General features: G+C 46.4%; 1 protein-coding gene across 1 annotated transcript in view; it reads left to right on the top strand.

The window, feature by feature from the left end:
* Nucleotides 1-258: 258 nt before the first annotated feature.
* LOC140491888 (calcium/calmodulin-dependent protein kinase type II subunit alpha) overlaps nucleotides 259-14781 on the top strand; it is a 247906-nt gene continuing 233383 nt past the window's right edge. Inside the window, exons 1-2 of the mRNA XM_072590323.1 lie at nucleotides 259-567; nucleotides 693-787. Of these exons, the coding sequence (XP_072446424.1) occupies nucleotides 506-567; nucleotides 693-787 (157 nt within the window). The 5' untranslated portion in view covers nucleotides 259-505. The remainder of the gene's footprint in view (nucleotides 568-692; nucleotides 788-14781) is intronic.

The following is a 14781-nucleotide window of genomic DNA, read 5'->3' on the forward strand; positions in this document are numbered from 1 at the left end:
ACATACCCAACCCCAATCTTAATCCTCAAACACCTCCAGGATTGGGTGTTTGAGTGAGCGGTAGGAAAAACCACCTGCATAATTTGCAGTGCGATTTTGCTTTTAAATTTTAATTTTCGCACGCAGTCTGATGCTTTCCCTTAACCCTTTCCGTTTGAGTGCGTGAGGGTGTTATTCAAAGTGTCAAGGCAGCTTTTTGTGTGTGAGGCTTCCAGGACTGTTGCCTTGGAAACAGGCTGAGAAAGGGAGGGGAATGGTACTGAGGTAGGGAAGTGGAGAAAGAGAGAGAGAGAGATACAGAGAGGGGAAGAGGGAAAAAGCGGCAACTAGTGAGGTTTGTACTGGTTGGATTTTCTTGATCATTTCCCCACACCCCCTGATAGAGTGAGCTGTCAATCAAATCCAGCTCAGAGACTACAGAGGAGCTTGTGGAGAGAGAGAGGATACACACACACACACAGAGAACGGCTGTGAGAGTAACCTGGGAAAGACAGCGACCAACAGGATGGCCACAATAACATGTACTCGATTCAGCGATGAATATCAGATGTATGAAGAACTGGGAAAGTAAGGGATTCGTCATTAGCAAAGCCTTGTTTTATCATTCTGTATTTTTTTTGATGTGTATGTTGGTTTATTGATGGGAATGAAAATATGAAAAAAAATATATATATACCGTTTGGTGATTTCAGGGGTGCATTCTCCATCGTAAAACGGTGCGTTAAGATCATCTCCGGACAGGAATATGCGGCCAAGATTATCAACACCAAGAAATTGTCTGCCAGGGGTAAGCTGTCTGACATTCCCCTCCCTGACTCACCATGTCATCCACACACTTTTCCCCACACAGTCCTCCCTGGGTGAGATTTGGTCTTTTGTCTTTGAGTTGAGTCCATGTGAGAACTTCAGTGGATGGGCTTGGGGGCGGGGGGGGGGGGGGGGGGGTGAGGAGAGAGTAAAAGGAGGGGACAGGTGGCTAGACAAACTCAGCGCTGACCAGCCACAACGTTGGAGAAGTCACAGGTGTGTAGTGGGCTGGGGAGAGTCTGTCGGAGCTGCTTTGGGATTTCGAGATTTTTTTTATTGTGAGAGAGTGGGGTTGGGGGGAAAGGGAGATGGGGAGAGTATCTACTGGAGGTGGGGGGTTAAGGGACATCTCCATCAAAGATCCAGTACTGGCGCAATGGGCCGATTGGCCACTGGATTTGCTACTCCTAATGTATTTGGAAACTCTTTGAGAACTGGAGTTGAATGGGGCTGGGGTGGGGGCGAATGAAGGGTTAAAATAGACTCTACTTGTTCAGAGGCAAATTTATTCAAATGATTAAACGCCACTCCTGCACCTTCTTTTGGGGGGGGGGGGGGGGGGAGGTGGTGGAGAGAGAGACGGAGGGGTAACAACTTCAAGACGGCAGAATCTGAAGACCAGGAGGGTACTGAGTGTTTGGGTTAACTCGATGAATATTGTCATCCACCACACCCACCGCCCACTCCTCCTCAAAAAAAGCAAAACAGCTCCTTCGCTCCAACTCTCAGGTCTCTCAATGCAGACCTCAGGACCCGCCCCCACCCCCGGGCTCATTCTGAATCCAGCTCTGGTCACAAAGAAAGCAGTGACCCCCCCCCCCCCCCCCCCCCCCTCCCAATCCCCTGACACAGGCTTGGTGACACTGGGGCAGCACACCAAGGGTTTCCAGAGGGTGACCACTCCACAGCTGGGGGCGTGGGGTTTGGGAAATGTTAATGCTGTCAGGCTACACTGTACAGGTGAGGCTTAGGACCTGAAGGGTTAACATCACCAGTTAACAGGAGCTTGTGAGTGAGCAGGAATGCGAGACTGGTATTACCAGTAAGTTTTCTGCTTGTGTGTACCAGAGAGAGAGAGAGCTGTTACCTGAGTTCTGGCTCTGTATGTGTATGTGTGTCCGTTGTATGTGTGTTAAATTTGTCTTGTGTGTTTAATTTGTGTTTGTATGTGCTGGTGTGATGTGTTTGCATGTGTGTCTGCTGTGTATCTTTGTCATATATATCTGTTGTGTTTATATGTGTGTCTGCTGTGTGTTTCATTTGTGTGTGAGCGTGTCTGTGTATGTGAGTGTGGGTATGTGTGTGTGTCTGTGTGTGTGTGTGTGTGGGTATGTGTGTGTGTCTGTGTGTGTGTGTGTGTGTCAGTGTGTGTATGTGTGTGTGTATGTGTGTGTGTGTCTGTGTGTCTGTGCGTGTGTGTGTGTGTGTGTGTGCTGCTGTGCCTCTTGAATCCTGGCTGTGTGTCTGTTGTGCGTGGGCGATCTGTATGAGTACATTCGAGGAAGCTTGTTTTCTTGTGCAGTTCGTTCACTGGCCTCATATACGTGCTTGTATAAGAAAGGCTGTGTGGGTGTGTAGATCCAACGCCTACATGTGTGTCGGTGTCTGTGGGGAGTGTTCAATGTGAAGATCTGTGTTGGTAGGAAAACAATAGACTCGGATTCAAAGGCATGCGGTGTGTGAATACTTCAATTTAGCAAGGCATTACTCAGAAACTAACCCCCATCCGACTCCCCACATTCACACACACACTGTACCCCATCCCCCTCTCCACCCTCTCACACACACTGTACCCCATCCAACTCCCCACCCTCACACACACACTGTACCCCAACCAACTCTACACCCTCACACACACACTGTACCCCATCCAAATCTCCCACCCTCACACACACACACTGTACCTCATCCAACTCCCCACCCTCTCTCACACACGGTATCCCATCCGACTCCACACCCTCTCTCACACACTGTACCCCATCCAACTCCCCCACCCTCGTACACACACACTGTACCCCATCCAACTCCCCACCCTCACACACACACACACAGTACCCCATCCAACACCTCACCCTTTCACACACACTGTACCTCATCCAACTCCCCCACCCTCACACACACACACACTGTACCCCATCCAACTCCCCCACCCTCGTACACACACACACTGTGCCCCATCCAACTCCCCACCCTCACACACACACACACTGTACCCCATCCAACTCCCCCACCCTCACACACACACACACTGTGCCCCATCCAACTCCCCACCCTCACACACACACACACTGCACCCCATCCAACTCCCCACCCTCACACACACACACACAGTATCCCATCCAACTCCCCACCCTCACACACACATGCACATGCACACATCCACTGTACCCATCAACTCCACACCTTCACACACACATATACACACTGTGTATCCATACCAACTCACCACCCTCTCTCTCTCACACACACACACACACACTGTACCCCATCCAACTCCCCACCCTCTCTCTCACACACACACAGTACCCATCCAACTCTATACCCTCACACACAGACATACTCACTGTATCCATACCAACTCCCCACCCTCTCTCTCGCACACACACTGTACCCCATCCAACTCCCCACCCTCACAGACACACACATTGTATCCCATCCACCTCCCCACCCTCTCTCTCACACACACACAGTACCCATCCAACTCTATACCCTCACACACAGACATACTCACTGTATCCATACCAGTGGGTGGCACGGTGGCACAGTGGTTAGCACTGCTGCCTCACAGCACCAGAGACCCGGGTTCAATTCCCGCCTCAGGTGACTGACTGTGTGGAGTTTGCACATTCTCCCCGTGTCTGTGTGGGTTTCCTCCGGGTGCTCCGGTTTCCTCCCACAGACCAAAAATGTGCAGGTTAGGTGAATTGGCCTTGCTAAATTGCCCGTAGTGTTAAATGTAGGGGGATGGGTCTGGGTCGATTGCGCTTCGGCGGGTCGGTGTGGACTTGTTGGGCCGAAGGGCCTGTTTCCACACTGTAAGTAATCTAATCTAATCTAAAAAAAACTCCCCACCCTCTCTCTCTCTCTCTCTCTCACACACACACACACACAGTACTCCATCCAACTCCCCACCCTCACAGACACACACACAGTACCCCATCTAACTCCCCACCCTCTCGCACACACATACAAATTGTATCCATACCAATTGCCCCCCCCCGCACCCACACACACACAGTACCACATCCAACTCCCCACCCTCTCACACACACTGTAACCCATCCAACTCCCCACTCTCACAGACACACACACTGTACCCCAACCAGCTCCCCACCCTCTCACACACACACACGCACACACACACTACCCATCCAACTCCACACCCTCACACAGGCACATACACACTATCCATACCAACTCCCCACTATTCACCACCTTCACAGACACACACACTGTACCCCATCCAACTCCCCACCCTCACGCACACACAGTACCCCATCCAACTCCCCACCCTCACACACACACAGTACCCCATGCAACTCCCCACCCTCACATACACACAGTACCCCATCCAATTCACCACCCTCATGCACACACTGTGCCCCATCCAACTCCCCACTCTCACAACACACACTGTACCCCATCCAACTCCCCACCCTTACACACACTGTCTCACACACACTCTTTCTGTCACACACACACACACACACACACAGTATCACACTTTTTGTTGAGTAGGTAGCAGAGTAGTTCTCCTTTGTCTGAATGTTTAAGTCTGGGTATTGACCCTGGTTATTTGAACAACAGGGTCCTGGCAGTGCACAAAAGCAGGTAGGTGGAGGTAGATTAGGCACAACCGCAAATGTTTTTGCAAATGTGATTAATTAATCATTTCTAATGTCATGTCCGACTGTGAGAGCCGGGGAGGGAAATTGTCTTTAGTTTTGTGAAGGTAGCTTTATCACCCGTAGCAGCAGTAGGGAATGAACTCCCATAAATTTTATCTTATTGGCTTCAATATGAATTCTGAGTCTTGTTTTAAAATTACATTTCTCTTGATTCTGTTCAATTGATTCTCATGATTTAACAACAGCTGTATCCACTGTGAAAATCTTTGATTGTTCTCAAGGTAAATCCTATCTGGTTCACTAGTGTCCACTCGGGACGGAAATCTGCCGTCCTTATCTGGTCTGGACTACATGTAACTCCAGACCCACAGTGATGGGATTGAGTCTCATCTCATTCCATGTCAAATAAAGACGGGCAACAGATGCTGACCTTTTCCAGTGATGCCACATCCCAGCAAAGAATAAAGAAAGAAAGCTATTCCACGTAGATAGCGAGTTCCACGGTCATTCTGTGGGTGAAATAATCCACCTTGAATCCGCTAGTGCATTCTGATTTCTGCTTTGATTTATTCTTTTCAGATGTACCTAAGTGCAGTGAAAAGTTCTGTTTTGCAAGCAGTGCCAGCAGATCATAACATACCAGTGCACAAAAGCAAGATCAGTGTTAGATTTGAAATGAGGGAGGTCTATTCAGCAGTCCAATAACAGCAGGGAAGAAGCTGTTCTTGAACCTGTGATATGTGTGTACCTTCTGCCCCAACAGAAGAGTTTGGAAGAGAGAATCTATTAACTACTCTACCTGTCAAACTCTTTGATAATTGAAGGGCCTCTGTTAGGCTGCTTTCCATCAACATTCTCTTCTCAAAAGGGAAAAGCTCCAATCTTGTTTCGAAATCTAGGTTTCCTAACCTACCTGCTCCTCTTGTCCATTCTGCCTAAAGACCACGGAATATTAAATGTGGTCACTGTGAATGCATGGGCAAGTGCTGCCCCTGAGCAGCATAATGCATTTGCCAATCACTTATTCCTCCTTCTCCAGTTAAAGCAGAGTCTGATCAAAATGCAGGTTTTTGCCACGGCTTTCTTCAACCTGTAGTTAACAATTTGACGTTCCATTTCCTTTAATGCTCGACTGGGGACCATAGATGCTCATGACGGAGGGGTGCAAGACTGAGCTCTCTTCCAGTCTCACCCATCGCTATCCCAAGGCCTTTCATAAGAGCATTCCTGTCGTGCCTGACACCAGCCCCCCTTCAATGGCTCTGTTTCTGAGGTTGAAGGCCCTTTAAACTACAAATGGTAGCAGTAGAATGAGTGATTGATGAGTCACTTGTCTTGTGCATATCAATTGCACCCAGGCAATTACCATGGAAATTGGAATGAAATGCTAAGAAAGTGGATGAAACATTGTGTGTTTTGTGTAGGATGTGTAAATGGGCCAAGAAAATGCTCACCCACACATATAGTGGGCGTGTGAAGCCATTCCCAGTGAATCTGGGAGATCACAATCTGAACATATTTTGCTTTAGTTCTTGTATTTTTGTTTTTGCCTGTGTTGGAAATTGTTTGGTTTGGAGAAATAAAAGATCAGATATTTGCGATAAGGAGCTCCATGCGGAACAAATGACGGGTTTCTGTGTTGAAAATTCAATGTGCATAATGTGCTCCTCAATCTCGACATTCCTATCTTTGAATCAGCTCCTTGCCTGATTGTGTTCTTGTGAAACACTCAATGTTTTACAATGTTAAAGTCACTATATAAATGCACACTGCTGTTGCTATGGGAACTAGCAAATGTTATCTTTTTAGCTATCCCTGGATAAATCTGTCTGGCTTTTGTTGCAATATACCACTGTGTAAGGTCTCCAGGCTAACAAGCTCTCGGGATAGAGGCTCCAATCCCCTCACAACATTGCTGAAATTGCAATCCAATAAAATCTAGACTAGAGAGTCTTTACTTATCATTTCAAAAAATACATCTGGTTCATTAATCTGCCACTCTTACCAAGCCTGACCTACATGTGACTCCAGACACACAGCAATATCTTAATTCTTAATTTCTTAATTCACCAAACCAGCCACACCCACAGCCTGTGATGAATGGGGACAGAGGAAGGGGAATTGAATTGAATTTATTGTCACATGCACCGAGGCACAGTGAAAAGCTTTGTCTTGCAAGTAATACAGGCAGATCACAGAGTTAAATAGCATAGATAAGTAAACAATAGGAATACAGCAGCAAACAGAAAACAAAACTACAGGCAAATGTTAAGGGTTTGTGAGTCCATTCAGTATTCTAACAACAGTGGGGTAGAAACTGTTACAAAACCAGCTGGTGCATGTGTTCAGGCTTCTGTACCTTCTCCCCGATGGTAGAGGTTGTAGAAAAACATTGCCAGGGTGGGATGGATCGTTGAGAATGCTGGCGGCCTTTTCTTGACAGTGGGCCTGATAGATGGATTCTCGAGATGGGAGGTTGGCCTTTGTGATTGTCCAGGCTGAGTTCACCACTCTCTACAACGTCTCTGATTCTGAATTGTACAGTTGCCATACCAGGTCGTGATCCATCCAGTCAGAATGCTCTCAATAGCGCACCTATAAAAGTTGGCAAGGATATTCGCTGTCATGCCAAATTTCCTCAGCTGCCTGAGGAAGATGAGATGTTGGGCCTTTGTAAACAGTGTGTCCACATGAAGAGTCCAAGAAAGCTTGTTGTGGATGACCACTCCCAGGAACTTGACACTCTCCATTCGTTCCACCTCTGTGCTGTTAATGTGTAGTGGGGAGGGCATGAGTAACATCCTGCTGAAAGTCAATATTGAGTTCCTTGGTTTTGCCGACATTGAGAACTAGCTTGTTCTCAGTGCACCATTTTTCCAGGTCTTCCACCTCCCGTCTGTAGTCTGTTTCGTCGCCATCTGAGATTCGACCAATTATGGTGGTGTCATCAGTGACCTTGTAAATGGCAATAGTCTGGTATTTGGTGTTGCAGTCATGGCATACAGTGAGTACAGCAGGGGGCTGAGTATGCACCCTGGAGAGCTCCAGTGTTGAGTGTTAGTGAGGATGAAATATTGTGCCCAATCTTTACTGATTGTGGTTTGTGGGTCAGGAAACTGTGGATCCCGTTGCAGAGAGTGGGGTTTAGTCTGAGATCACTAAGTTTAGTAATCATGTCGAGGGGATAATAGTGTTGAAGGCTGAACTGTAGTCAATGAGTAGGATTCTTACGTAGCTGTTCTTGGTGTCAAGATGTTCTAGGGAGGAGTGAAGGGCAAATGCTATGGAATAGAATAAACAGATCACTCAGAGTTGTCAAGTCACACACCAGCGGAACAAAGGTCTTTTGCCACGGTTTCAGAACATTAAAGAGATCCAGAAAGGTTTGCAATTATTTAGTGTCTTTCACAACCTTGGCTATACAGCAAGAGATAGATTTTTGAATTGTTGACATTGTTGTAACTTTGCAAGCGCAGTAATGAATATGTGCACAGCGAACTTCCACAAGCAACAATGGGATAGATGGCAAGACCATCCATTTCTGTTTGTGAATCAGGACAGAGGATCAACTAACAACCTTTATTGAGTTTTTTAGATGAGATAACAGAGCAGGCTTATGAGGTTAGTGATGTGATTATCAGGAAGAAAGCTAGGAGTGAGACAGGAGAAACGTCTTTACGCAGAAAGTTGTTAGGATTTGGAATGAGCTGCCTGGGAGAGTGGTGCAGGTAGATTCCAAATGAGGTTTCATAAGAGAGTTGGGTTTGTAGAATCATAGAGTACCTACAATGTGGAAGCAAATCAGGGCAGATCTTGTACACTTAATAGTAAGGTCCTGGGGAGTATTGCTGAACAAAGAGACCTTGGAGTGCAGGTTCATAGTTCCTTGAAAGTGGCAACACAGATATTTAGGATTGTGAAGAAGGCATTTAGTACGCTTGCATTTATTGGTCAGAGCATTGAGTGTAGGAGTTGGGAAGTCATGTTGAGGCGGTACAGAACATTGGCTGGGCCACTTTTGGAATATTGTATGCAATTCTGCTTTCCCTCCTTTCAGAAGGATGTTGTCAAACTTGAAAGGGTTTAGAAAAGGTTTACAAGGATGTTACCAGGGTTGGAAGGCTTGAACTATAGGGAGAGGCTGAATAGGCTAGGGCTGTTTTCCCTGGAACGTCCGAGGCTAAGGGGTAACCTTATAGGACTTTATAAAATCATTAGGGGTATGGATAAACAGACAAGGTCTTTTCCCTGGGGTGGGGGAGTCCAGAACTAGAGGGCAAGGGTTAGGGTGAGAGAGGAAGGATCTAAAAGGGACGTAAGGGGCAACATTTCCATGCAAAGGGTGGTGCGTGTATGGAATGGACTGCCAGAGGAAGTGGTGGAGGCTGGTACAATTGCAACATTTAAAAGGCATTTGGATAGGAAGGATACAGAGTGCTGGCAAATGAGGCGAGATTAATTTAGGATATCTGGTTGGCATGGATGAATTGGTTCGAAGGGTCTGTTTCCATGCTGTACATCTCTATGACACTAAGTCCACGTGATCCTCTAAAGAACATCCCGCCCAGACCCATCCCACTTCCCATCCTTGTAACCCAGCATTTCCCACGGCTAATCCACCTAGCTTGCACATCCCTGAACACTACAGGCAATTTAGCATGGCCAATCCACTGAACCGGCACATCTTTTGATTGTGGGAGGAAACCGGAGCACCCGGAGGAATCTCACGCGGACACGGGAAGAACATGCAAACCCGACATAGATAGGTGCTGAGGATGGAATCAAACCTGTCTCCCTGGCACTGTGAGGCAGCAATGGCAACTGGATGGAAGGGAAGAAGGTGGAGCAACAACAGCAGGAGGTAATTCAGGAGGCACAGCAGAATTTCATCCGAAAGCAGAAGAAACATACTAAGGATTGGATGAGGCAACCATGACTGACAAGGAATTAGGGGTTGGCAGAAAAGCAGAGCAAAAAGCAGATAATCTGGTGAAGATTAGTGGGAAGTCAGAGGTTTGGGAAGCTTTGAAAAATCAATAGATTTAAAAGTAAAACATTTAGAGGGTTACGGAGATTGTGACTAGCTGGATAGCTCTTTCAGGAGTTTGTATAGACACAAGGGGTTGCATAGCCTCCTTCTGTCCTGTAAAATTCTGTGATCCTATGATGTAAGTAGACTTCCAAAAGGTTTTTGATTCAGTGCCAAGCAACAGATTTGTGATAAAAGTTAAAGTTTGTGGAATAACAGGTTCAGTGGCAACGTGGATGCAAAATTGACTGAGTGACAGGAACATAGCACATAGAACAGTACAGCCCAGTACAGGCTCTTCAGCCTTTGATGTTGTGCTGGCCTTTTATCCTACTCTAAGATCAAACTAACCTACATACCTTTCATTGTACTAACTTCTATGTGCCTATTCAAGAGTCGCTTAAATGTCCCTACTGTATCTGACTGTACTACCACCGCTGGCAGTGCATTCCACACACCCATCACTCTCTGTGTAAAGAACCTACCTCTGACATTTCCCCTAAACCTTCCTCCAACTGCTTTAAAGTTATACCCTCTCGTAAGTCTTTGGCTATCAACTCTATCTATGCCTCTCAATATCTTGTACACCTCTATCAAGTCACCTCTCATCCTTCTTCGGTCCAATGTGAAATGCTGTAGTTCCCTCAGCCTTTCTTCATAAGATATGCCCTCCAGTCCAGGCAGCATTCTGTTAAGTCTCCTCTGAATGCTCTCTAAAGCTTCCACATCTTTCCTATAATGAGGCATTCATAATTGAACACAGTATTCTAAGTGTGGTCTAACTGGGATTCTATAGAGCTGCCGCATAACCTCATAGCTCTTAAACTCAGTCCCCCTGCTAATGAAAACCAACACACCATATGCCTTCTTAGCAATCCTATCAACTTGGGTGGCAACTTTCAGGGATCTATGGACATGGACTCCAAGATCCCTCTGTTCCTCCACGCTGCCAAGAATCCTACCTTTAACCCTGTATTCTGCATTCAAATTCAATCGTCCAAAATGAATAACTTCACCCTTTTCCAGGTTGAACTCTATCTGCCACTTATCAGCCCAATTCTGCATCCTGTCAATGTCCCATTGCAATCTACAACAGCCCTCCACACTATCCACAACCCCATCAACCTTTGTGTCATCAGCAAACTTTCTGACCCACTCTTCCACTTCCTCAACCGAGTCATTTATAAAAATGACAAAGAGCGGAAGTCCCAGAACTGATCCCTGTGGAACACCACTAGTCACTGAGCTCCAGGTGAAATACTTTCCATCGACCACCACCCTGTGTCTTCAAGGACCAGCCAATTCTGTATCCAGGCAGCCAGATTTCCCTGTATCCCATGCCTCCTTACTTTCTGAATGAGCGTACCATAGGGAACCTTATGAAACGCCTTGCTAAGATCCATGTACACCACATCCACTGCAGTACCATCATCAATGTGTTGTGTCACATCCTCAAAGAATTCAATAAGGATTTGAGGCATATCCTGCCCTTCACAAACCCATGCTGACTATCTCTAATCAAACTACTGTTTTCTGAGTAATCAGAAATCCTGTCTCTCAGAATCCTTTCCAATACTTTGCCCACCACTAATGTAAGACTGACTGGTCTGTAATTCCCAGGATTATCCCTATCCCTTTCTCGAAGAAGGAAATAATATTTGCCACCCTCCAATCATCTGGCATTACTCCAGTGTACAGTGAGGATGCAAAGATGGCCACCAAAGGCGCAGTAATCTCTTCCCTTGCTTTCTGTAGTAGCCTGGTGTATATCCCATCTAGCCCAGGGAACTTATCTATCCTTACGTTTTTCAAAGTTTTCAGCACATCCTCCTTCCTCACATCAACCTGTTTTAGCATAACAGTCTGTTTCGTGCTGCCCTCACAAACGTCAAGGTCCCTCTCAGTAGTGAATACTGATGCAAAGTATTTATTGAGGACCTCTCCTACTTCTTCCGACTCCAGGCGCAAGTTCCCTCCACTGTCCCTGATCAGCCCTGTCCTCACTCTGGCCATCCTTTTGTTCCTCACATAGTGAAGAAACCCTTAGGGTTTTCCTTAATCCTACCCGCTAAAGCTCTTGTCGTCTTCTAACTCTCCTAACTCCATTCTTCAGTTCCTTCCCAGCTGTCTTACAGGCCTTTAAAGCCCTGTCTGATCCTTGCCTCCTCAACCTTAAATAAACTTCCTTCTTCCCCTTGAAACAGAGAGTGATGGTGAACACTTGCTTTTCAGACTGTAAGAAGGGTTATAATGATGCATCTCAGTGTTTGGACCCCCATGCTCTTCCTGATACATGCTCATAATTTAGATCGTGATGCACAATTTGGGGATGTGCCTTCAAAATTTGGGGATGCTATGAAACTTGGGAGCAATGTGAACCAAATAATGTAGAACTTCAAAGGGGCCATTGCCAGGTTGGTGGAGTGGGTGTACAAGTGGCACATGAAATCTAATGGAGAGAAGTGTGAAATGATTAATTTTGATCAAAAGGAAACAGAGAGACAACTCCAAAGAGACAGGAGCATGGGGACGGCTGTATTTATGTACAAATCACTGAGGGCAACAGGGCTGTAAGAGAACGTAGTTTGTAAAACATAGAGGTTTCTGGGTTTTAATATTGGGGCATAGATAACAAAAACAAGGAAGTTATATTAAACCTGTGTAAACACAAGATTTGAATACATTGATTAGTAAGGGAATCAAGGGTTATGGGGAGAAGTCAGGAGAATGGGGCGGCACGGTGGCTCAGTGGTTAGCACTGCTGCCTCAGCACCAGGGACCCAGGTTCGATTCCAGCCTTGGGAGATTGTCTGTGTGGAGTTTGCACATTCCCCCTGTGTTTGCTTGGGTTTCCTCTGGATGCTCCAGTTTCCTCCCATAGTCCAAAGATGGGCAGGTTAGGTGAATTGGCCATGCTAAATTGCACCTAGTGTTCGGTGCATTAGTCAGGGGTGAAAGTAGGGGAATGGGTCTGGGTGGGTTTCTCTTTGGAGGTTTGGTGTGGACTTGTTGGGCTGAAGGGCCTGTTTCCACACTGTAGGGGATCTAATCTAATAAATATTGCAGTCGGGAGGGCGGTGTTGGAAAAGCACAGCCGGTTAGGCAGCATCTGAGGAGCAGGAGAATTGCCATTTTGGGCATAATCTCTTCATTAGGATGTCTTTCCCAATGAAGAGCCTATCCTCAAAACATTGACTCTCCTGTTCCTCAGATGCTGCCTGACGGGCTGTGCTTTTCCAGCACCACACTCTATGCCAGACTCTGATCTCTGGCATCTGCAGTCCTCACTTTCTCCCAGTTGAGAAATATTACAGCCAGACATGATGGGCCAAATGGACTACTTCTGCTCCTATGTTTTATGGGCTCAGCTGGAGTAACGCTCCCAGCTTGAGGTGTCACTCTTTAGGAAAGGCATGAAGTTGTTAGAGAGGGTGCAGAAAAGATTAGCAAGTACACTTCCAGGGATGAGGAGTCTTCAGTTACAGAGAAGAACTGGAGAGGTTGGGAACGTTGTTCTTGGAGATGAGAAGGTTGAGAGGAGATTTGGTAGCGGTGGTCAAAATCACATGACACTGGGACAGAACAACTCAGGAAAAACTACTCCTCCTACTGGAAGAATTGAGACTCAGGAGTCACACATTGAAGTCAGTGACAAAAGAAACAATGGTAACACGAGGATAAACTGTCTCCACGCAGTGAGTGGTTTGAATCTGGAAGGTACAGCCTGAGAATATGGTGGAGGCAGGATCAGCCGAGTCTTTCAAAGAGAGTGGACCCATTATCTGCAAATGAATACTTGTAGAACTACAGGGAAAAGGTGAGGGAATGGCGGAAGGGAATCGTTCTTTCAGGGGTGGAGGGTGTGAACAGCACAGACATGGCAGGCCAAATGGCCTCCTTCTGTGCTGTGGCCATTCTGCGATTCTTTGAGAACTCCCTGCACCCTGTTTGTACAGAGACCTTGGATTATTTTACATGCACCTGCAAGAGCAAACGTGGCTTCACTTCCTACAAAAGTCACAGATTGAAGAGTAAGCATTGCCTATTAACATCCTTTTATGGGGTTGTGCATCATTGGCAGGGTGAGGGTCCATTGTGATCCCTAATTTTCCCTTGAAGGAAATGGCTTGTCAGACCATTTCAGAGGGCAGTAAAGAGTCAACCAGATTGCTATGGGCCTGGAGTCACATGTAGGCCAGACTGGGTAAGGACAGCAGTTAACCTTCCTTAAAAGGCATTAGTGAACCAGGTAAGGGTTTTCACAATAACTTCATGATCGTCATAATTGAGGTTGCTTTCTATTTCAGATTTTAATTAGGATTTAAATTCCATCAACTGCCATGGTGGGATTGGAACCCATGTGTCCCGGAGCTTGATGCAGTATGAGACCCGTGATATTACCAGTGCCAGTCTCCCATTTAATGATGCTTTTGGCTGCACACCCACCTCTCTCCATCTTATGGGCAGAATAATTGAACATGAGGACTTGGTCACCCATGTACTAGAAGGAGATATGGTACTCTGTCATTAAGATGTGTACAGACTATGAGAGACACAAGAGCAATGCACATGAACCAGGTCAGAAGGCAAGTTGTTGTCTGGCCATTATGGACAATGAAAGTAAGGGACACAGCACAGCTAGCAACTCCAGCAACCTTGGCTCAAGTTTAACACATTCAGGAGCTATCAGCTGACTCATACAGTATACGTTATTCACTCCATCACCAAGACTTTCTGCTTTTACCTCTATACCATTGTCTAATTCCAAGGCAGTTTCTGTTGATCTGCTGCTGAGACTCCTGTATGTCATCTTGTTACCTCCAGTCTCAATTACTGCAACGATTTCTGTCTCCCACCCTCTGTAAACTTGGGCCCTCATCCAAAACTCCGCTGATCTGCGCTCTTTAACCAACAGTGTCTTCCAATTTCATTCCATTTACCAATTCTTAAATGGCCTTGCCACTCACAGAATCAGTATAGTGCAGAAAGAGGCCATTTGGCACATCAAGTGACCCTCCAAAAAGCATCCCACCCTAACCCATGCCCCTCACTCTTTTGCATATTTATCCTGGCTAATCCACCTAGCCTGCACACTGT

The sequence above is a fragment of the Chiloscyllium punctatum genome, chromosome 20 (assembly GCF_047496795.1).
Source record: "Chiloscyllium punctatum isolate Juve2018m chromosome 20, sChiPun1.3, whole genome shotgun sequence".
Taxonomy (NCBI): Eukaryota; Metazoa; Chordata; class Chondrichthyes; order Orectolobiformes; family Hemiscylliidae; genus Chiloscyllium; species Chiloscyllium punctatum.